Consider the following 25671-nt stretch of genomic DNA (forward strand, 5'->3'; position numbering starts at 1 on the left):
TCCCACTTACTCTTCAGCTCTTTGTTGATGTGGTTGCTGATTGCCTGTGTCTACATCAAAGTTTTAAAAAACGTCCTTTTGCCTCTTTTCCAGAATGGCAACTCCGAGAACCCCTACTGCAATGGGATTGAGGGAATCCTCGAAGCATACCACGGGAGTCTCAAAACCGTCCAGCTGTACGGGCCAACCAACTTTGCGCCGGTGGTCAACCACGTGGCCAAGTCAGTCCTGTATTTAATTCTTTGTGTGTTGCGTAGATTCAAGCCTAAAAGGACCACTGTCTGAGTGCTGCCAATGTCGTGTTGGCCTCATTTGTTGCTCCTATGTTTTTATAGTGTGATTTAGAATCTGCTATTCTCAATCGGTCACTACGCTGGGCTCTTGCTTAGGCTTCCTGTTGTCCTTTCCTCCATACCTTTGACCAAAAACTTTTAAAGGCTCCGTATATCAGATTCTGTAAATGGAGACAATGTGCCTGCTGTGTCCACTGTAGGCCTTACCCAAGGTCACAGTGAACATGTTTGCTTTGACCATCAGTTAAATATGCCAAGTAATTGAACTAATAGTTTATTTATAATATTGGCATGAAGGAAGAACGAGCACATTTAAAGACCAGTCCTGCAGAGGGGATAACAGATTCAGATGTCTTCAATTACTTCAAAGGAGGTGGTTGTTTGGAAATGCGACCACAAGGAGCATAGAGAGGGGGCTACAGCTGGAAAAATTACTTATGTTGTCCGACCCCATTTCTTCATTCACCATTTGCCTTCTTGCCCCTACTTCCAATACACATTTACTTCAGCCTTTGCAGTGAGTTATACCATTGCTTCAACCAAAGTACCTCGAAAACAACGTTTAAGGCAAAGCTTTTTTAGTGTTCAGTTCATAAAAATATCAAGACATTCATTTTAAAATAATGTCAAAAATGTATTTTTGTTTAATTTAGGATTAGGGCTAAGGTTAGTACTAATGTAAGAATTCGAAAATAATTAATTTAGGTAATTTATAATTTGAACACCCATCCGACTGCATGGAAATGCTTTGCCCATCCTCAGTTCTTCAACCTTTGACTAAATCTCTCGAGATCTGATTTCTCTGTTGGAGGTCTGACCTTAACTGACCTTAACTGTTCAGGATATTTCAAACCCCTTCTAGTAGCAGAAATCTTGATAGTGATCTGGAGGATTATATGTAAACATAATATGCCAAGACAGTGTCCCCAATTGTATTACTAGAAAGTTGCATGAATGATTGTGGATTTGACCCTTGATATTGTATTGGCGGTATATATGACTTTAGTGTAGCCCGTCTCTTCCCTCTAAAAAGGAAGAACAGTTGTGAGTACCAAATTGGTGTAGTAATGTCCAACACAGCGGCTTTTTTTTTATAAACCACTCACAGATATGTAACCACGGAGCAAAAAGGGTGAACTTTTAAGCTGCATCCTTTTGATTAAAAAGGCACCCCCTTCAGCAGCAATGGACAAATCAAATGAATCCCCCCAGAAAAAAAATTTGTACACCAAATATCTATCTATCTATCTATCTATCTATCTATCTATCTATCTATCTATCTATCTATCTATCTATCTATCTATCTATCTATCTATCTATCTATCTATCTATCTATCTATCTAATTTCTCCTCTCTCATCCTAGCTATCTTACTCTTTCCTTGTTAGTTTCTAACTCTGTCTTTTCCTGTTTCTTTCTGTCTTTTAAAAGTTTTTTTTTCACTGACGTGTGCCCATTTAGATATATCCTGACAGATTTTTCACATTGTGGCATTCGTAACCTCGTCACATGTCTGATACCTTAATCTCATGATCCCATTGGATGGGGGTTGTTCATATCACCAGCACTTCAGAATTGTTCTCCTATGACCATGACATTCTGGATACCATATCCTTGTTGCTCATGGAAATCTAGAGTGAATCTCATCACTTTGAATCATGTTTAAATTGAGTGCTGACTATACCCATTTATTTTTATGATAGATATTTGTTTCTTACCTCATTTTTGGATCCTCAATTCCTCATGGAAATGCAGTCTGTTTATTTCCAGAAGAACAATTTAATATTCTGTTTGGGAAAATCACTCCATTCTGTCTTGCACTGCAAACAGTCTGTGTCTTGTAATGCCTCTTGTGGTTGCTTTTCCTTCATGCATGATGGAGTCAGAGCATGTAATAGTTTCCAATCTTGGGTTCTGTATTATGTGGTGTTTGCTGACCTGGGGCCATACATACGAACACATTTTCCCATAGACACAGAATGGGCAAAACTGCTTGCTACATCTGGCCCCTGGATTCCTCCACTAGAGTTGCAGTTGTGTACCTCGTGATACTTTGCTCTTGGTCATTGAATATTGGCCACTGCATTTTTGCAAACCTCTGCATTTGGTCTCCCTAGAAAAATGAAATAAGGACAATTTGGTGATCTGGTGTTTCATTTTAGTTCTTCTCAATGATGGTGACATGAGTATTCAGGCGATCCACTTTGATGTCCGAAGTTACACACCATGTGAGACAGTTACGCTAGTCATCTTTCTCCAGTGTTATGACTTTTACATTTGGGTATTGTGTACAGCAGTGGTTCCCAACCTCTGGTCCGGGGACCCCTAGGGGTCTGCGAAGGCTCCTCAGGGGGCCCGTTACTGCTGAGAAAATTAAATAATATTAACAGATTAGGTCCCCAGCTTTCTGTAATGACTCAGTGGGTGGTCTCCCGATTCCAATAATGATTCAGTGGGGGTTCCTGGGCTTCAGTATTGATAAAGTGGGGGTCTGCAGAAATCGAAAGGTTGGGAACCACTGGTGTACAAAGCTCTCAGTGCCCCAAGCTCATGCATGAGTAGCTCTGCCTATCCAGGGTTGTGACATTGCATTCTGAGAGTTGCCATCCTATATTCTATTTTAAAATCAGGACTACAGGTCCCAAAATGCAAAGAAAAACCTGGACTGGTGAGCTGCTCATGCATAGCCCTGAGGACTTTGAAAGCTCTGTGTATACACCTGATACACCTGCTACCACATCCACCTCTGCTTGCAACACTTAATAACTTTCCACGTCTTTATTGTGCCCTCTAAGATATATCCATGGTAGCACTAGTTTTATTTTTACCCCATCCCAATTCAAAATTTGTAGCCATAGCAACGTCTTGGAAGCCGTACCTGTGCGTGGGAGTCATTGCAGATCTTCCCCAGAGCCCCCACCAACTAATCAAGAGCTGATTAAACAACATGTAAGAGGAAAGCAGGTTGTGTATCAAATACTTACCTACACCTGCCTGTCCCTGGTCACCTGAAACCCCCTGATTCCCTCAACGGAAAAGAAATGTGTCCATAAGGGAGATTGTTTCCAGCAGCCTCAGTCCTGGTCCATACTGTCAAACTATTCTTGTCCTTCCTAAATAGAGCTGGCCCGCAGCTGTCTCCAGAATTTCCTGGGTCTATCTGCTCTCTTTCACCTTGCTTTTTGGCCACAAGGATGGCTATGGGTATAGTGCGGCAGCTGGTCCTGGTCCTAACATTTCTTTGTTTATTATTTTGTTGTTTTTTTGTATTGGTAAAATGTAGAACCTATCAGTCACTTCAGATTACTGTTTGATTCTTTAGGCATAAGGAGAGGCGAATGAGAGTGTGGATTGGGATCGGGAGTTAAAATGTCCAGGGCAGTGGAACAGGATCGGGAAGCGGCTGAAGTGAAGATGATAGAGAACATTTAAAGAGGGCAGAAGAGAGCTTCAAAGCACATACGTGGAAAGTGGGTGCAAAGTAAAAATGGTAAAGATTGTGAGGGAGTGCAGGAAGCTAAGTTGTGCTACATTGATGCTCGAACTTGTGTCTAGATACGCCATTTGAAGGTGAGGTCAGAAAATATATGACCGCTTTGTAAGAGTGAGTTAAAAGTCAAGCAAGAGGTGTGAGGCGAGGCACACCAAATGGAGGACCCAGGGCAGCAGATGCTTGAGTTCAACCCATGTCTCTCCCTCATTGCTTCTAAAGAAAGAGGCTCTGACTTTTCCTGCCCAATATCAAAGGGTCCCAGAGATGAAGATAGAGGTCAAAAGATGGAGACAAGTGTATGCGTGAACACATGCCCCCCAAAGCATGGGGATTTCTTAGAAATTATGTATGCTGTAGAGCAAGTATGTCTGATATAGATCCAGGAGGGCCAGATCTATGGATGTTTTCACAATAACCATTGACTATGTAAATAATTTCCATATATAGTCAATGAGGCATCGATTACACATTCCCCTTAAAATTATCAGAGCTGCACAAACGGCAGTTTGCACAAATGCCAGAATCATGGGGTTCTTTTTAAAAATTGATGGTCGGATTTTACCTCCGATAATTTTCAGCAGGACAATCTTGAAGGTATTTATAATGAAACATGAAAATAATAGTGCGATAAGCACCAAAATCCATATACAATGCACCAATTTATTATTGGCATTATATTTATCATATGCGATGATTATGAGCCCAGGATATCGTTATTTATTAGGTTTGATAAAAAAAATCGCAAATGCCAAGGCACCTTTAACCGAGCACTAAATGTATTTAGATTCATATTATGGGGTATCCTGAAAATCTGAAATGGATACAATCCTCTTGGCCCTATGTTGGACACCCCTGCTGTAGAGGGCTCCTAATCCCTGGGTTCTGTTTTAAATTAGTCTGTGCAGAGCAGACCTAATTGATGTATAGCAGTGAGAGGCGATCGGGCCTGCAGCAGTTAGAGGTCTCGCTGCTTCAGCAGTTTTCACATTATTTTACTGAATAATGTCACACTACTGGTACTGATACGGAATTGCTTATAAACTATGTACTGACAAAGGTCAGGAGACTTTTTGAATGTGGGCTAATTTGTTGTAGACGCCTCTATACTATATTCAATGAAGTGGCACAAATGGTCTTCAGCCGTGGTGTTTTTGAAGTGTGACCCATATTCAACCCCAAATTTGCAATAGTATTATCTTGAGGTGTATAATTTATACACAATATGAGTCCCTACATGCTTGACCACATTATTAGTGATCCAGGTGCATGAACTGGGTCTAAGCGCTCTTGCTGTCACTCACTGGTGCTGCACATTGGACCATGCGCAGAGCCAGCCGGTACTCCTTGCAACCTTCAGTGTTTATAAATCCTCTCTCCTGCCCACCCGCTCAGACACTCTGACCAAGTAACACTCAGAAAGCACACCGAGGACACCACGCAGAGAGGGATTCTAGAAATAACAATTGGGAAAAGTATGCCATAGCTCTACTCGTTGCCAAGGAGATAGCCATATTTGGGCTATCTGTTGGTTGGGTGAAATGCTCATGTGCTTCGTTACAACGTCACCGTAATTGTTATATGATGATTCCTTGGCACATATGTTTTGTTAGCATTTTCCACCTCTAGGTACATGCATATCCTATGGCAGACTAGCTTTTCTTTAGTGTTCCTGCTCTAGATGTGCTTTTGTTACACTGACCCTTCGCTAGATGTGGCATTGATGATAACGCAGTGTTTTCTTGTTCTCCAATGGCCCTCATCACTGCTGACAATTAACTTGCTCCATGTTTCTTTGTCTCTCTTCTAGCTATGCTGCTGCAGTGCAGGACGGCTCCCAGTACTTCGTGCTACTGATTATCACTGATGGGGTGATATCAGACATGGCACAGACCAAGGAGGCTATCGTCAACGTAAGTGTGATGGGGTCATCTCATCTCTTTTATCCACTCAGGCGACGAAGGATAGGGCAGCCAGGGATGGCCAGCATCCTGGATTGGTCCAGCAGTTTGTTCGAGTGTAGGAGTAAACCTGTGAGATTTGTCTGGTAAGATTGCCGTTCCATAGTCAATGGAGTTCAGAGGTCAGGCAGTGGTTGCAATTTGTCTCAAAGAGTTAGGATCCATCAGCCAGTTGTCGTACTTCTTTTACAGCCAAGAGTTCAAGGAAGTAAGCTTTGTGTACCTGACGCTGTGCAGGCTCAGGCCTAACACCCACCACTACCAAAGGTAACTAGGAATCCCACAATCACTACAAAGGGACACAGAGATTAGCAAAAGAAACTGGACAGCTTCTCTCGTCAACAGGTGCTCTTTATACAGTGGTCATCAGGCACTGGAAACTGTTCAAGAGGCCAATAATGACCTCAAACTAGTCTCACCAATTTTTAATACCAAAGGGTACTGGGAAATAATATTGCATATTTCAGTTTGGTCACATTTATTAAGCTTTCGTATGCCTGATATTTTTTAAATATCTTCATTCCGTATGTTCAGTCAGTCACACCGATGTATCTTCAAAGCTGTGATATGGTCTTCTATAATGGAATTAATGCCAATATGCTAGGTGAGTGCTGTGAGGGGCCAAAACACAGTCCTGGGCTTGCTTATCCTTTTACTGGTCCTGTGAGGCCTGTTCACTGGTTCCTGTGGTAGACAGACATTGTAGAGTGTGAACAGTACAGTCAATGGCTACTCTTATTTTTCACTAGTGTCTGATGGCCTCAGGTACTATTGCAAACAATCAAGCTGTCCAAATATTTATCTGCTACTCCTGGATCTCCAAGGCTGTTTTGAATGATCAAACTCACAAAAAGTGATAGGAGGAATGCTTGAAATAGTTTAACTACTGGCCATCGCTCAGGGTAGAATTCCAATCCATCATTTTTTTGTCCACTATGCCACCTAAGATTAGTCTCAGCCAGTGCTTACTTTGTAAAAAAAGAAAAAAAAAAAGAAAAAGTGCCAGAGCCCTCACCAAGAGGCCTCTTCAGCTTGCACCACCCATTCCCCCTACCAGAATTGTCAAAAAATACCAACCATCTCACGCCTTCAAATGCAAAAATTCTGTCTATTCCAGGCTCCCAAAGCACTAAGAATGGATTGGGCATTAGGTATCAGTGAACTTTACCCTGTATTAAATGAATAAACAACTGTTGTTGTGCTCATTTCTAAATTAGACAGACAGCGCCACCATGTGGCAGACTGTCATAAGTGCTGCAGTTGGCAATTAACTGCCAGTACCAAGCCCCAGGAACCACGAGCTCAAATTAAGCACTGGACTCATTCATACACATGTAATCCTTGACCCTGCTCTAACAGGAACAGTTGAACCTGAACTGCCAAGCCAGGTCCTCTCTGAACTGGAACACAAGCAACCCAACACCTGTTTCCAACTAGTTGTGCCTCTTCAGTAAGGTACATCTTGGTTCCAGTGGCACAGTGGACACATGACCCACATCTGGGCATATCATTGGCCAGTTAGGGCTTTACATCAACACACAAAGTGATAGGAGGAAAGCCTGCAAATAGTCCAACCACTCGGTGTAGCATTCTAAACTATTGTTTTCTTGTCCACTATGCCACCTCAGATTATGAAAATCAGCCTTGGTCCTTAGGTTTTAAAGAAGTATGTGGACATTTATGAGAAATGCTACTTGCAATCAAGATTTTCACTGTTGGGTTGCTGGAGGCATCTTCTGGACAGTGTGGCTCAAACACTTTAATCACAAATGGGTAGTTCTAATCGTATTGGTCTAGTGCCACCCACCTACACGAGAGGCCTCCATCAGGTTTCAGCTGCACATTTAGCATTTTTGGGTCGAGGCCGAGCTGATGCAAGCACACTACAAGTGAACTGAACTGAAAGAAACCTCTAATTATTATTATTATTATTAAGGGAAGCTAAAGTGCACATTCAGGCTTGTTAGCAGGCAGTCCTTTTGGTGTCTTCTCTACCCACTCATGATGCAGAACATTCTCCTGGCTCTCAGATTCAGATAAGGTAAGCTGGGCTGCAGAACCATAGAGATCCTAATCAGAATAGCTCCTTAAGTCAGCTTCAACACAAGTATCTGTCAGGCTGGCCCTTGTTTCTGTCTCTGTCCATCAAGAAAGGCACGCTCCATGCTCGGTTATGCCGCTCCTAATCTTCCAACTAAGTACAGAGGCATTATCCTTCTCTTTTTCTAAGGTTAGCCCTGGATCGCTGAAGCAGAGACTGTCTCTTTAAAAACATTCTGTATTGTTTAATCACAAGGCAAGAGTTTTTCTCAAATAAAGAAACGCTGAGAATAAAACAGAACAGCTAACCACTATTTCAAGAAGTGAAAGATGCCTCTGGTTGCATGGATAGATAGAGATTTTAAATTAAAGTTGAACCGCCGCCTCCGTCTGGTGCACCGTCACTCCCACTCATTGCTCGATTTCTAAACTACTGCAACCGAGACCTCATATTGCACCAGTTCTGCATGAAGGGCCCCTGTCACTGTGAGAACATGGAAATAATGTCATACCCAGATTTCATGACCGAGGTACAGTGTCTTAGGAGCCCCTACGTGCCAGTAAAGCAATGCCTGTGTGAACTCCAGCTTCACTACACATTACTATTCCCTGCAAAACTCAAGGTGGTGAGTCTTTCCACATCTGCTCGACACCTGAAGGCGTCAGGACCTGGTCCAAGTCAAACACCTTGTGGGCGCACCCAAGACTGACCGGGTCTTGGGGGACTTGGTGATCCTGTGACTGAAACAAACCAGACACAGAGTGGCACAAGCGAGGCCCACTAAGGACCAAGTGACCACAGAACAGGCCCAGGCTGTGGAGGCAGCCTCGCTGAATCACATGAACTTTGAACTTTTTCACAACACTGCACTCTGAGCCGGTCCAGGATTCCAGATCGAAGACAGACGCATCCAAAACCTCCACCATGAACATCACTCCTGACCCTAAATTCATGTTCCACCATGAACAGTCCTCCTGACCCTAAATTCACACTGCGATCGGTAGATGATCTCCTGTGATCAACCTCCCACCACTAGGACATTCCACCCCAGGCCCGGGGGATCAATCTGGCTTCACTATGATGCAGAGAATTCTGTTCGTGCTGGAGGGTCGGATGCTGGGACCTCTGGAATGGGCCCAGGTGACGGAGACCAGACTGAGCAGCTGCCCCACGCCCCATCGGTGCTCGAATGAGGATGTAGTGGATTGTTTACTTTTCATGTTTAACTTTTAGTTATAGGTTGAAGACTTTTGGACAGAGTCACTTGAGAAACAGCCATATAGGCTCTTTATTGCTCAGGTTGTACTTGTTGTTTTGTTGGAGTCTCTTTGCTGACCTACCCCCCTCACATGTGTATTCATAGGGTAATGCATGCATGGTCTTCTCCGCAGCTGTTGATGGTGGACACAGGGGGGCACTACATTCCTTCACTGACACCCCCACCATCAGCGTGCACAATGGGCTCAACAGCTGATTACCACACCCCTCAACACCACATACTCACATAGAACGTGCACGGCATGGCCACTCCCACCAAAAGATACAACATTTCTGCTTACTTTTAATGCTGGCACATGTACATTGCCATGCTCAAAGAGACACACCCCACATTAACAGAGCTACAGAAGGTCTGAGCGAAAAGGAGAAGGCAGATGTATGGCACATCCATGTCTGCCTATGCCAGGGGAGTACTCATGCGCTGGTGGTTGCATTTGTCTTGGACACTCACAGGATGGACATGGAGGGCTGTTTTGTGATACTAGAGGGCCATCCAGCTGGAGCTCACCTAAACCCTGGTGACAATATATGTCCCCAACACTAACCTGTTGAGGTTCTTGGATACTTTCACACGGTGCTCAACCATGATCCTCACCACCCTGATCTATGGGGGAGGTGACTATACCTGCATGCCAAATATCTGTCTTGATCGCTCCACTGCTCCCCAGTGCGTAGCTAAATGCGTGTGCACCCAAAAACACTTTCATAACTGGTTCACTGACCAACACTTACACAATGCTTGGTGATTCCCACACCCACTGGATTGTGAGTACTCCTTTTGTTCCCAGGTTCACACAAGGATATAACTTGTCCTCTGCATGGCACACCTGGGTACCCTGATCACCTAAGAGGAGTACTTAGCCTGTACCTTCTCAGACCATTGCCTCTTGATGGTCACTCTGCGATGGGGCAGGCAGAGCCCCACCATACCTACCTCAAACGAAGGCTCTCTCTGACCCCCATTCGGCAAAGATCTAAAGCAATGCATCATACACTACTTTGACCACCACAAGGGCTCTACTTCACCCTTGGAGCTGGAGTGGGACACTCACAAAGTGGTTGCATGTGGTTACTGCCTGGTGGCATCATGGGGGATTCACTGATGCTTACATGAGGAACTAGTATCTAATGAGCAAGCGCTAAGACCATTGGAGGTCAGGGTACCAATCGCTCTGTAATGGCCGAGCAGCTCCAGCAACTACACAATCAGTGGACTGAGGTGGAGGCACAACTGGGGTAACATGACTACAAACAGCACACAGTTATGCTGCATGCCAAAGGGGACAGCTCTGGGAAACTGCTCGCATGGCTAGTAAGGAAAGATGGACAACGGGTCCCGATCGGAGTGACATATAATAACATCACAAACGGCCATCAATGATGCTTTCAGGGAGTACTAACAGGGCTTGTACCCTGCAGCGGACCCCACCCTGTCAGGTCACACACAACAATTATTACGTGATCTACCACTGACTAAGCTGAACTTAACATAGCAGGCTGTGCTTGGCGAATCCCTGCAACTGGATGAGTTGGAGGAGTTACGGGCAGCCATCTCACACATAGCCCACAACAAGATGCCGGGCACTGACTGGCTGCTGGTTAAATATTTTGCCACCTTTTTCACACAGACCACTCATCACCTGATGAAGATGTTCAACAAGGCGAAAACAACTGGATGCCTCCCGGAATCGCTTCATGAGTCTCTGATCGTTGTCCTGCCCACACTTGACACGGACCCACTTGATGTTCACTCTTACCTCCCCCTCTCTCTACTGAACCTTGATCTTAGGTAGAGTGCTGGCGAACCGCCTGCTCGCTATTCTCAATGCTGTAGTGCATGTCAACCAATCCAGATTTATACCAGGGCGCTGCACTTTCACCAACATCCTCCATCTACTATGCCTTATTCATCACACTCCATTGGATGCCTTTGATTGTGTGGCTGTCGTTAGACATTAAAAACGTGTTTGATACCCTAAGTTGGAATTTTCTCTTCTTCAGTATTAAAGCCATGGGATTCGGCCCATGCTTCCTGGGATGGATTTGCACTCTGTATTATAGCCCAACAGCGCAGGTTAGAACTGGACAGCTGATGTCAGACAGCTTTGCTATTTAGAGAGGAACAAGATGGGTGCCCGCTCTCCCCGTTAATTTTCACCCTTGTCATATCACTGTGGGCTTACCACCTTCATCAGCGGGCTCAACACTGAGGAATCCAGGAGATAGGTGTACACTACATCATCCCTCTGTATGCATATGACTCCCTGATCTACCTTCAAGACATTGAGGCCACACAGCTGAGCCTCGTACATTTGTTAAATGGCTTCCAGACATCTCAGGCATCTACGTAAACTGGCCTAAGTCGTGCCTTTTCCCGCTGGGGCCGCATCCTGAACTGTGCAGTAATGCTCCGAAAGAAACTCTCCTTTAATGGTGTTATGACACTTTCTAATACCTGGGGGTCTAAATTTACCATTCGGGAAAGAATATTAAAGAGGGCAGTGTAGACCAGGCACTGGGATCTATCAGCTGGTCCCTGCCTTTCTGGGGCTTGTTGCCTCTGTCCCCAATGGGCCATGTGGTGATCCCCAAGATGCTGGTGTTGCCTTGATTACTTTACTTCTTTGCTGTACTCCTGATACTGCTCCCCAGACGTTTCTTCCGCTAGCTGTATGTTCTACTGCTCAAATTAATCTGGAGTAGGGGACATTGTCAGGTTGCACTCACCACACTGCAATGCTCTTAAGTCGAAGCCAGCCCTGGTGTGCCCAGCTTCGAGTTGTATTATGCGGTGGTGCTGCTGCAGGGGCTGACGGTCTGGCTGAGGTTACCCACATGCCCCAAATTAAGATCCCTTTGCAAAGTCCTAGGTAACATGAGCATTTACACTTGGCTGTCAACCCAACTGTTCCTCCCTTCTGAGAGATGCACCAGACGACTGTACCCCGAACCTGCTGGTGCAGATTTGCTGACTGCATAGGGCCTCACCTTCCCTACTCCCCATCCATCGAGATATGGGATTTGCCTCAGCTAACTTGTGAGTCGCAGCAATGTGGCACGTTTGCATGGCAGGTAGCTGGTGTCCACCATCTGTGGGAACTCCATCATGAGGGTGTCCTCATGTCTTTTCAGGGTGTCATGGACAATTACAGCATGGGAGCTGGTCAGTTTTTGACATTTCACGCTATACAACACACAGTGTGGGCCAAGTGGGGAGCGGGGGACAGGGAGCCTCCTGTGTCACCTGCATTGCACGAGCTTCTGACCTGCGATCGGACGCAACACACTATTACTGCCCTCTACACATCCCTTAAATGTACTTCTCTGGATCATGCTGTGGGGGCACATGCCAAATGGGATGGGGGTGCTGTTGCAGTCCTTGTCGAACAAGGCCTGGTTCTTCGTGCTCCAAAAGATGAAGGATGTATTTCGTAACCCAAGGTTCTGATTCACACAGTTCAATTATGAACATCATGCTTATCTCTCTCCTCAGCATATTAACTGCATGTTCCCAACTCCGGCTCCTGAATGCCCTTGTTGCAAACTACCAGAAGCTGGGATATACCATATGGTGTGGGATTGCCCCCTGCTGCACCCGATCTGTCTTGCGGTCAGTACCGGAGTTGATGAACTTTCAAACCGCTGCCCTGCACCCATGCTCAAATCCTGCCTGTTGGTTCTACGTCCCAGGGCAAAAGAAGACAGACATCTCCATAGATCTTGCATTTGTCCTGTTTAAGAGGCAGGTAGTGATTGCGCGGAAGGCGCTAGCTCCCCTAGATCTCCATCGTTGGCTGGCCACCCTAATGAAGTTGATGCACACAGAGTCCCAAATTCTCTCATCACTACATTTGAGGGGGGACCGGAAATGAACGTTAGGACACATATTTAATCAGCGTGGAAGCCAAAAATGACACCCACCCACCCTGGGTCACACTAACATGTCACAAAGGTTGACCCTTAATCACACAATTGATGGCGACCTTGTCGCCCCGGGGTTGGGAGTGATGCCGAGACTGAGAACACCACAACCGAAGGCTTAGCTCCTTAAACCAGCCACTGAGACCAGAACCTGTCACTCCGTAGTCCCACCATCTCCTCTCACATATAGGTGCTGTCCACCTTCTTGAGTTATCGCTTACTTTGCACATGAGGCCTCCTCATCAAATAGTGTTAGTAAAGAGATGTTGTATCACAACCTGCCCTGGCTACCAGACATGACTTACTCATACCTTAAGTAGACTCCACAGCTAGTATAGTTTCTGATAATCCCATATGTGGTTACGAATATTTTTTGTAACACTGTAAACTATAACAACTGCACCAGTGAACTAAGATGACATCCCGTCCCTGACAGGCCGAACTGCATTGCATTGCTCGTAACTGCCCAAAATGTTGATGTCATTTCATGCTTCAAAATGTAATAAAACACATTAAAAAAAAAAAGTACACAAGGGTGGAATACAAAATAATATCTTACCTTAGGCATGCTGTCTTCTCAGATGTGTTCAATATGTATGTGGATTTATGTATAGCACAAAGCTTGCTACAAAGCAATGGAGTGATGGATAATAAAAGTGTAAGAGAGAAAGATAACTGGATAGAGATATGGTATGCAGGCAGAATGTAAGTGATTACCAGCTGAAGAATTTCTTCCTGAAGACCCTGAGTAATGGAGCTTTTTAGATCGAGGTGGAGGATAGTTCCAGATTTTAGGACAACAGAAAGAGGGGGCCTTGGCAGCTTGTCTTTGCCTTCTAGAGTTTTTTCTCTAAAGTCTGATGAAGTTGTGTCAGACATGGTGGAGTGCTTGGTTTTATTGCTTTACATGTGATTAGTAGACTTTGACCATGATGCCGACTGGTAAACAGAGACAATAACGTTCTCTAAGGGTGACTGTAACTGAGTCACAACAGTCCTTGCGAGGTATCATTTTTTTATTGACATTTTCCCTTAGAGACTCTGCAACAAAAATAAGAGTAGATTGCTGTTTTGATGTTCAAACCCTTTTGGCTGTTTCTTATTGTCTATCGCCTTTGCACTGTACGTTAGCCATTCCTTGCACTGAGTATTTAATTGTACTCTTGCAAATATAATTTCAAATTAATTTTTCGTGTATGAGTTACCTTGATCCTTTGTTTACATTGATTACCTGCTACTCTCTCTTTATTCATTTGTCACTGAATGTGTGTTATCAGAATTTTGAAAATGCTTGAATGATACCTCCTTGGAAAATTGTCATGATTGACTCTACTTCCGCAAAGGGTTTGAGGATCAGCTCCTGTTGTCTTTCCTCAGACGACAGAGAAGAGGCATTGAACGTCAAGAGGGAAGTTGTGTTTTATGTCCCTTTCTTAGTGCTTCTAAGCAAAGCGTGACGATTTGGTGAATAGTACCGCCAACTTAATGTCAACCACTCTTCCAGTATAGGTTATTACTGTTGGGTTTGTGAACAGAGCAGCATACTTTTCTTCAATGCATCTCCACCAGCATGGCATGAAGCCTCATTCAGTCCATTTGTAAAGCTAATATCCAACCCAGCCTCTTCAATGCAAGTTGTTGCTCAAAGAATGGCAGTTATAAGTTATTTATTTAGGATCGTTTTTATACAGAACGACACAGTGCTTTACTAAGTGGTGAAAATGGAGGTATGAAACAAAGGTAAGTGATTGGAACAATAGGAAGTTGTAAATCGAGAGACAAGCATGCACAAAACTGTAGGCAATGGAGCTCAGCAATCAAGTGATAAGAATAGGAAAGGGGGCACGAAGGAGTTAGTCAACCAGTAAGTTTAGAGAAAGTATTGATTATCACGATAACTACTTCACATTTCAATTACTTTGCGGGCAGATTTGCTGCAGAGTTTTACATTTCATCATTTAACAACTCTTCTGTATCACTTTTGTCTTCATCTATTCATCCCTTTTTGATTCTGTATCTGCCTTTTTGTCCCTCCCTTTACCTGCTACTGCCACTTCACCTCTTCTTTTTGCCCCTCAACAGTTGTTTGCCTTTCGTTTCCTATTATTTTGAACTCACACTCTATGCACCTAATTTGTTGGCTTGAATCATCTCTTTACTTTATCTGTTTAAAACCCTCCCAATCTCTCTAGTGGATGGCCTGTTCTTGGTCAGTTGCATGTGTGTTGCCTCCATGGTCCTCTATGTAGTTCCAAAAAAAAATTGGTACACCGTAGGGATACATTCAACAACAATGTCATAAATCAACAATAAAACTGTACATTTTCATTAGAAAAGGAATTTAATTATACTAAATTAATTTATGAGTTAAAAAAATGTTAAGCATGCTATCAATTTAATAACACTCCTGATAACCATTTACAGTCCCTGATACACAACATCGAAAGACATCTGTTAAACAAACAGACGTATACAACATATTTTGTGACTATGTGCAATGAATGCGTAATGTTATATAAACACACAGTGGGGGTCATTCTAAGTCTGGCGGGCGGCGGAGGCCGCCCGCCAGACTTCCCCCCTCCAAAATACCGCTCCGCGGTCGCAAGACCGCTGAGGGTATTTTGGCTTTTGCACTGGGCTGGCGGGCGACCGCCAAAAGGCCGCCCGCCAGCCCAGTGCAAAAACCCTTCCCACTATTCTGAGCCGGCGGAGTGGGAAGGTGCGACGGGTGCAGTGGCACCCATCGCGTATTTCAGTGTCTGCAATGCAGACACTGAAATACAAAGTGGGGCCCTCTTACGGGGGCCCCTGCAGTGCCCATGCCATTGGGCATGGGCACTGCAGGGCCCCCCGGGGCCCCACGACAACCCATACCGCCATCCTGTTCCTGAGAACCGCCAGGAACAGGATGGCAGTATGGGCTGTCAGAATCCCCCATGGCGGCGCAGCAAGCTGCGCCGCCATGGGGGATTCCCAGGGCAGCGGAAAACCGGCGGGAGACCGCCGGTTTTCCACTTCTGACCGCGGCAAAACCGCCGCGGTCAGAATGCCCTGCGGGGCACCGCCAGCCTGTTGGCGGTGCTCCCGCCGACCCTGGCCCCGGCGGTAAGGAACCGCCGGGGTCAGAATCACCCCCAGTGTCCCAGTCTTGTCACAGCCCTAAAACCATTTTTTATTGTTCCTGGTCAATCCACAGATCATGCCGTTCCTCTGGGTTTCCCAATCACTCCCAATAGGGTGGTTACAACAAAAGTCCAAATGTGATTCCACTCAGAGGTAACCACGGAGACTTAAGAGTCCAAAACCTTATACAAAGTCTCCTTTAGCTCAGTAATAATTTTCAATATGATTTATAGGCCTCATCCATATTCAAAGGTTGACACGCTTTGGCCTAGAAAAGTTAAAGGCCTTCTCAGGACAATGGAAAGCATAAGGAACAAAAATTTGGTGACCACCACGGCAGTAAGCTCAGCCCAGAGTTGAGGTGGGAGCTAATAGGAAATCAAAACAGTCTCCCGTCTGTGCCGGAACCCGATTCTGATCTTAAATTGAGAAATAGTCAAGCATCCAGTCCCTAACCAAGGGGCTTCATACAAATGGGGGCAGGCCTCTGCCAATTAGCCGGAGGGGACGCAGCAACTTGCCTGCCATACAGTGTTGGCATCAAATATCGATAGGCAGGCTTAACATTTTTTAAACTCTTATAAATTAATTTAGTATAATTAAATTCATTATCCAATGAAAATTTATTATTTCATTGTTGATTTATGATAATGTTGAATGTATCCCTACAGTGTACCACTCTGTTTATGGAACTACATTGTAATGCCAAGGTACATGGGGTTAGACGGGCAAACCCCCTCTATTGTTAATGGTTCTTTTTCCAGGGTCCTTTAGGCATTCTCCCCTTTATTTTTATCTTTCTGTGCCAATATCTCCTCTCTGTTATCTACTAATCCTTATCCTTCCTTTTTTCCTTCCACGATTCCTCTTATGTACCTCCCACCTCTGCCTCCTATCTCCTTCCCCCTCCAGCACCATGTCTCATACTCTTCTGTCGCCTTCATTCTCTTTGCTAGCAGCTGATTTCAGTCCCTGGCTTTTATTTCTCCTTGTCATTATCTTACTGTTTGCCTCACCCAACATCTCTCTCTCTCCTCCTCTTGTTTCTCCTGCTTTATCTCTAACCCATTCCCCTTCTGTCCGTATCACTCTGGCATGTTGTCTTTCTCTCTTTCTCTATGTCTCCTGCTCTCTCTTTATCTCAGTCCATCTTTGTCCTTATTCTGGTTTCCCCTTTTAATCTTTCCTCTTTGACACTTTTTCTCTGTTTTCTGCTGTATATTAGGGAGCCAAGCTTCCAATGTCCATCATCATTGTTGGAGTGGGACAGGCTGAATTTGATGGTAAGAATTTTACTCACAGTTACAAAAGAAAAGCTTTGATTCACAGCTAAACATCCCTTTTCCATCAGTGTATAACGTCTAACTCTGCATGAAGCAGAGCCCCATAACATTGTTGGGGTCTGCACTCGACCTCATTCATGATCTACATTGCCAATACTGCAGCCCCGAGAATTATTGTTTTGCCCATAGTTTTTAATTAGGAGAAGCCATCACGTTTAGACATTGTTTATTTAGTTATTGATTGTAGTTCTTATGTAGTTCTAATGACATCATGTGGTGATACAAAGTGCTTGAGGAGAGAGAAGAAACAGGAGGATCAGTTCATAAGGAAGGGTCTGTGAATCAGGTTTCTGGGACTATGGGGCCTATAAGCCACAAACATTCTTAAAGACCTCTGTGGAACTTCAGAAAGATCGAGTCTTCTGTGAGAAGCAATAGAGTTCCACAGGGTAGAGTATAGAGTGTGGGGAGATCCCACACCAAATTGTTTGAATTTAGCCAGTTTAATGGGCAATGCTGGGTTTAGGGATGCCGACCTTAGGTGTCTGGTTAGCAGTTAAGTGTGCAGTAGGTTTTTGAGGGACCTGATGCATTTCTCTGCAGTGCTTCGAGATTGACCTAGAAGCTCTTAAAGTGGAGTATTCCTTGACGGGAGGTCAATACAAGGAAGACAGGGAGAAGTGATTTATTTTGAATGCTTAAATGCATGTGATGTTTGGGTGGCATGGTTCTTGAAGTTTTTAGACTGATCCGGCCCGGATGTCAGTGTAGCTCACATTTAGGCATGTGTTTACTACTGTGATGACCGGATTTATTTCTATGGCTCACCAGCAGAAGGGGCAGGACACCCTTAAAGAAGATGACAGTGACAGAGGAGCCAATTTAACGGTAGGCAGGTGGCTGCTAGGTAAGCGAATGCTCTGCTCTCTGCTGCCCTTGCAGAGAAATGCCTGCCACATTTAAAGCTTAGCATCTTCCTAGTTGGGATCTCTGAAATGAAAGTGCATTCGCTCATGCTACTGATGCATTTTCTTTACTGTGGTAACACTGAGAGGTCCACCATGTTGAAACATTGAGCTGTAAAGTAAAAGAAAAATGTCCCTGGCAAATCAGGGACAATTGAAACTTTCCTCAGGGAGCCGCCGCACCTCTCATGGCTGTCCTGTGAAGGAAAAATACAGTGACATTTGCCTTGATGGGACACAACGACTACCAATGTGACCCTGTGGTCTACTGATGAATGGACCATTGGGTAAAGATTTTCCAGTAGTGGTTTCTCTACCTGTACATGGGACAGGAGAACCACAAGTTGGGTGGGGCGGGAATGCCACCAGTTTATGTAAAACTGACAATTGAGTTGAAGAGTACCCTAAGATTTTGTACTTTCTGCATAGGCAATGATGGGGTACCCAGCACGCCAATTAATTAAATGAAAGAATCGCTTGGTCATTTATGCCCACAATCAGCACAAAGATACAGAGTCCCTTAGTTGTAATCTTAATTATCGAGGGATACAGAATCTCACGCTTCTTGTGTAGGAATACGGAGCATCTCATCTGTAGAGATGGTTTGGCGCACGGATACAGGGTCTGTGACCTCAAGCATAGGATTGGTACATAGATGCGGAAATGGTCACATCGAAGATTAGCGACAGCGATGCAGAGTCTGTCACATCCAGAACGGGATTAGCATGTGAATACTGAGTTTCTGACACCTAGAAGAAGCTAGGACAAGGCTGTAGAGCCTCTCTCAGCCACGGATGGATTAGCGCAGAGAAAACAGGTCGGCTCTAAAGTATTTCATCATGTTGTCAGTGAGAATTGAGATGTAGCAGTTAAAGCCACATGGAAAGAATTTCTTGTATAACAGCCTAAGTGTTGTTAAGATACCCTATGAAATTATTATGAACATACTTCTTTACCAAATCAGTTATCAAAACATTACTTCTTCATTGTACAACTCCACCATTGCTAGGGTTTTCAGAAACGTAACATCGCATTAACGTTGAAACTTGTTAATGACTGATTCTTTTTTGTATTTCTCAGCCATGGTGGAGCTAGACGGTGATGACATCAGGATCTCCTCACGGGGGAAGCTGGCGGAGCGCGACATTGTGCAGGTGAGTGATGGAGCTGGGTCACGACTGCACTCGCGCGCCTCCCATCATAGCCCCGTTGCGAGCTGAGACGTGATATCCTGCCTAGTTATCCCGTCAGGTTTCCCAGGAGTCTGGGAGCTCAGTGTTTCCAGGTGATTTTGCTTTCTAGTTTTCCTCCCAGTGGTCTTGCTCTACTTTTGTTTCCTTCGGTAGTGACAGGCCGGTGAAAAGCGCCGCCCTTGGAGTCTTCATTATGAGAGTACTACAGCTTCTTGTAGCTGAAACTCGATTGTATAATTTACTTAGTGAGTTGGGACACTTGGCCACCTTCACCCAGAGATCCAGATCTGTGCCAACATAGCTAATGCTTAGTGGATTATAAACTATGGCAAGGTGGGAAACGTTAGGGTGTACACGTCTGACCCCCAAACAATAAATTCCAGTCAGGATGTTCAGAATAAATATGCATGAGGAACGTCTCTGGTGCAAGGATCTTCGAAGCACTAGGTAAAATAATTTTGTTGTTGTTTGGGTGCTCACATTCCCCTTGTAAATTGCCATTTTGACATTTCTTGCAGTCTTGTACACGAATGGCTTAGCACTCGCATTAGAAAGGCAGTGCCTATTTGCTTTGCCAATGTTTCTTATACCTGCAGCCTCTTCCCATGTGTGCACAGCTATTTTTGGACCTAGACAGCAGCCATGTATTGTTCAAATTTGCTGAGAAAGTGAACCGTGATTGTGATGGAAGTTAATTTGACAGATTTGCATGAAACAAAGTCTCTTTTTAAAATGCTCTAACAAGTAATGTCATACACATGCCAAGGGAAGGAGGCATAATTAAACAGGAGTTTCAGATATTCTACTACTTATATGCGATGCCGCAACCTTCCACAGTAACTCATGCCATAGTGGTGTAGCAGCAAAATGTCCCACAATTAGTCGTTGGCTCATTTTGTACTGCACAGTCTGCATTCTAATGCCGAAGCCTTACGCTTCTTGATAGACAATGTTCCTGTTTGCGTTGTTGATCTCATTGCACTTAAAGTCATCATAACAGCCACTTCCACGTGACGCACGCCATGCTTGCGATGACCATTCCAGGCTGGCCACATGCGGTCAAATAGGCTGCTGGAATATCCCTTTTTTCCTTTGATCTTTCCCTTAAATGGTTTGAAGTAGTTCCCCCCACCAGAACTTTATGACAGGGATTGAGGGAGTGGGAGGGCTAAGCGCAGGGGCGGGGCTTATAAGATCATATCAGAGGTTTTCTGTAGCTAATAATTCAAATTAAATATGAGGCTTCAGAAACAGCAAATACACCAAATTAAGCCAGTAATTGACACAAAAATACTAATTTCTATAATTGGACCTGGGCCTCAATGCCACTGCTGCACCAATGACAACTTAGTTAGCAGGCTATCACCTCTGTGTCTTTCCCCCCTTCCCCACCTTGTCTGACCTTCACTCCATTCTTGCAGCAGGCTCTCTGTCCCTTTCAACAAAAAAAGGGCTCCCACATGTTGTCCCCCTTTTTTTCTGAAAGTTTGTACTAATGCTTGATAGGAAAATAAGCCCCTATGCCCCCGTTTGAAAAGTGAGACAGTCATGAGTGTGATGCAACGTGCCCCTTAGACACCCTGGCCCTAGCGCTGCTTCACTAATAATAACTACTGCGAGTGGGCTCTCTGCTCTGCCGTTTGATAAAACAGGGCTCCTATCTTGTCATATCCCCTTCCCTGCCATCTCCTTAAAGCTAAAGCAAGGTGCCTCCTTTACTTCAATTTTCCCCTCCCTTGAGCCTCTGCTCTGAAGCCAAATGCGAAACTGGCATAGCAAGTGTGTATTGGGCCCTAATGCAAGCAAAGCATGGAAGCAAAACTACCATGATTGGGGTTTAGTTGTCTCCTATACCACAGGGCACCCAAGCCTCTGAGCCAGCAGCACCAATGATACTTTCTGTCCCCTTTGGTTAAAATAAAAGCAGCTAGGGTGAGCTGGGCTCTAATGCTAGCAAGGGAAATGGGCCTCCACTCTGCTTTTTCATAGTAAAACAGACATAATTGCAGTATAGTGGTCACTTACACCCTTGGCCCCAGTACTCGTCACACTAATGATAGTAATGGCCCTTAAAAAAAGCCCCTACTTGTTGCTTTATTCCTAGGGGGCATTTCACTGAAGAAGCTGTCTCTGTTTATTTGTAAATGAAAAACATGAGCCACCACAGTGCCACCTCTTCTGGGACATATCTTTTACACTATCCATGAATCCCGCCCCTTTCCTGTTTCTCCTCTGCCATGGCTCTGAGGCTCAGGGTTCCAGAGGATGAGGGCCCTGCATCTGAATGCCATTCTGGATGCCTCTTCCCTACCACTGGACTCACTTTTTACAAAAACACCTGTCCCTCAACAGTTAATGTTGACATTGAGGCGTCTTTACCTGAAAGCGAAGAGGTGGTACAAAGAGCTAAGAACAGAAAAAAAAAACTTCTCACCAGCCTTTAATTGACAGAGTCCCTTAAAACATCCCAGTTACAAAGCTTTACTCTTTTTAAGAGATGCTGTAAGGTTGTTCAGCTGAGTTCCAGACTAATTGAGACACTAAAACGTTAGCGCTAGGTACAGTCTGATTACTTATTGCTAAAATATATAGTTTGACATCACTTGTTTTAACGCCAACTCTACTTGAGGATAGAGCGTTAGAACTAGAGCTGCAGACTTTGGAACTGGGGAACCAGGTTTGAGTCCTGGAATCTGCTCAACAGCTAGTGATCCTTGGCAAATCACCTAATCTTCCTGTGCTTAATGATTGTGACCTTGTGTAATGTAATTCGTGCTCATGTAAAGAGTTCCAATAACTTTAGGTTGCATCTGCGTTATAATGGCTTACATATTCACAGTGCGTTCTGTCACTGGCTGCAGCTTCATAGCACTATAAATACAAGTCACTATTCCACACTGCATTCAATTCGGTGCCTTTCTGGTCTCACACACACAGGCATCTGCAGCGATCAACCAAGGTTTCACATATCCCAACAATCCGTTTTTTTGTAGTTTATATGGTGCAAACTGGACCTGAAGGTATTGGAGTGCTTTGCATGAGCACCAGTTTTACACAAGGTCTTATTCATTTTGTAGACGGACATTAAGTGAATTTCAAAGAATCATAGGATGTTTAACTTGTATTTATTTTTAATTTCACCATCTGTGCATTTGTCTATATCCAGTTATGTGAAGGCATAAAACTGAAAAAGTACTTACATAATATTTTGTTCTTTTTAGCCACCTTTTTGACCCAGAACCACACCCAATGAACCCCACCCCGTGGCACTCCGAATCCCAGTTCCCATATGACTTCAAGGTCTATTTGTAAATGAAGGCAGCCTGGAAATCTTCCCTATTAGGAAGGTCGCACTTTTAGGCAATCTTCATTTATATGTCTTCGCGGATGCATTTGCACGCCCATAGGAATGCAGCCATGGACCCTCAATTAGGGTCCATGACCCCCAGTTTCAAGACCTCGGCTTTAAGGTGTCTTTGGTACATTAAAAGTCAATTTCTTGAGAAATGGCAGCTAATGAAACGGCCTGGGGTGGGGAAAGTGCTGTTTCCCCTTTTCATTTTTCGTACGGACTGTTTACCACAGCAGCACACCAATACAAGGAAGGAGGTCTGTACCACTTAAACCGCAGCTGGCAAGATGCCAAATATATTGCATCAGGCACAGTGGCTGCAATGCATAATAGTATACGTTTGATACATTCTGTACCCTAATCGTGTGAAACTATGGGTTACCATCTCCCTTCAGGTTTTTCAGTCCTGGACTTTCGTCTAAAAACTTACATTTTCTCTGTGCTGTAATCTTGTTTTGCTTCCATTCAACTAATTATATTAACCCACCTAAAAATAATGATTTGTTGGTGAAAATTTCAAAACTAGAAAGCGTGTCTATCAGACCTTATTTGAGGTGCTGACCCTGTCTTCAGCTCCAAGTTCAACGCCATTTTTCATGTTTTATATTGAGGATAACATTACATTTAACCCCATATCGCGATGCTCCCGCTTTATAGTGGTATGCAGCATGTGGTTATGGGTAGGTTCATGGTATACATTATGGCTGATTATTTAAAGGTTGCATTTATGCCGCTCATGGGTGTGCTCTTAATGTATTTTAAAATCGGTTCTCTACAACCCATTCTTATCATCTGATTTCCTGGTATCTTTTCCCATGGGTTTCCCTCTTCAACTCCTTGGATGTGTCCGCCCACTGTACACTATGACAAGTATATAATGCCCATTCATATGGCTTGCTACCAGTCACTCTGGGGTGAACTCATCAGACTCAGTACTGTATTTGACTGATGACTACCCATCCCTATTGGTATTGGCCCTGTTGGTTACTGAATGAGAATCTCTGGAGAAGTCACGAAGGGTATTGCTGATTTTACTTGTAGCATTAATGCCACAACTGTTGTTTGGTGTCTTGAGTGAGGGCATTTCATGATCTATAAATGAAAACCATGGCCTGAGCATGTAAGAATCTCCTTCACGGACAGTCTTTATTTCGGTTTAGATGGGCCATAAAAGCACAGATGATAAAAACAGTAATGTACAAGAATACAAAACGAAAAGAAAACATTAAAAAGTGCCATGAGCAAAATTATTATTAAATACAAGTATTTACAGTTAAAATGTTCAGAGTCATGTCAAAAACATTTATACATCAAATCCCCGTGAGATGAGTACGAAAGTAAGTTTTGGGATCAGTTTTACATAATCTGTACAATAAGTAAAATCACCAGGCACAAGAGTTAAAACAGCATTGAATGTCGGAGTCTTTTTGCAGATTTTAAAAACAGGCGCACCCTAAAACATCTTTCCACTGCACGGAAGGACTGCAGATAAATCAGTGCTGCTCTGCATTTTTTAATTGGTGCCTTCTCAATAACTGTAATCAGTGAGCCCTTTGTTAGATATTTACAAAATTTACAAACAAATACAAAATGCAGTAAACTTTGATCCGAAATGTCATCACATGGGCAACAACAAAACACTGGAGGCATCATATTGACCAAGAGGGAAACATAAATTCCATCTGATTGAACTCAAATGGAACCTGGTGAGAAGCGATCTTTCCCAGGGATGACTAACCCATTCCAGATACCACTCCATCCCGAGACACCCTTGAATCACTGCATAACCCTTGATGGTGTCCAAAGTGGACACTGCCAAATCCACGCCCCTTGCCCTGTTGATCAGAAGATTTTCCTTAACTCATAGCTTATCTTCCTTTCTGATGAAACTTGGGTCAGAAAAAAGATTTAGGGCCTGATTTAGAACTTGACGGAGGGGACTACTCTGTCACAAACGTGACAGATATCTGTTCGACGTATTACGATCCCATTATGTCCTATGTGACAGTATTCCATCCAAAGTAGTTCTAAATCTGGTCCTTAGTCTCCACAGGTTCAAAAAGTTTAACTGAATATATTTCATCCATGGTAACGTAGAACCAGAGGCACATGCCATATAATCCTCTATTATGTCTCTATTAAGGGTGGCCTGAATATTGCACCAAATAGAACACCAGAGTAACAAGAGTGCCAATTGTATATGGTCCTCCACATAACCCAGGCCAAGTTCTCTGTGCACCATAAAATTATGGGTACTGTTTGAGGCCCCCAGGATTCTTCAAAGCACCTTGTTTTCTTCAAGCTGTAAGTTTTTAAAGTTGCAGTAACCTCAAATTCCTGGTCCCTTTGTAAGGATGGGAATACACCTGCGTTTATAAATCTCAACAAGCGGGCGGATGGTCTTGTTTCCTATACAGACAGAAAAAATAAAAATGTCGCCAGTCACATGACAGAAGCTGACATTCTTATTCACCAGGCTGGTGGTCCTGATGTTATTTTGCTTGAAAGTGATGCCCAAAGAGGGAAAAGAGCGCACTCTCTCTAAACACTTCCCCTTGACAATAATAAAAGTTTTGAACCTGTTGGTTTCCAAGTTAAGATTCTCCATGAAGCCCACAGAACCTTCAATGAGGGCCTTAGGCCCACTGGGAGTCCTAGCTACAAAGACTGCATCATCAACATAGAGAAGCACTGGCAGCAACCTGTTCTTGATTACTGGCACACCTATCCCGACTCCCAGAAGGGCGGATTCTAGCTTGTCTATATATA

At 44.1% G+C, this 25671-nt stretch overlaps 1 protein-coding gene across 1 annotated transcript in view; it reads left to right on the forward strand.

Annotated features, from left to right (window-relative positions):
* The window catches only part of CPNE5 (copine 5), a 995886-nt gene that overhangs the window by 951080 nt on the left and 19135 nt on the right, over positions 1-25671 (forward strand). The window contains exons 17-20 of the mRNA XM_069238884.1: positions 94-221; positions 5593-5695; positions 17335-17392; positions 19438-19511. Coding sequence (XP_069094985.1) covers positions 94-221; positions 5593-5695; positions 17335-17392; positions 19438-19511 — 363 coding nt within the window. The remainder of the gene's footprint in view (positions 1-93; positions 222-5592; positions 5696-17334; positions 17393-19437; positions 19512-25671) is intronic.

This window comes from Pleurodeles waltl, chromosome 6 (genome assembly GCF_031143425.1).
Source record: "Pleurodeles waltl isolate 20211129_DDA chromosome 6, aPleWal1.hap1.20221129, whole genome shotgun sequence".
Taxonomy (NCBI): domain Eukaryota; kingdom Metazoa; phylum Chordata; class Amphibia; order Caudata; family Salamandridae; genus Pleurodeles; species Pleurodeles waltl.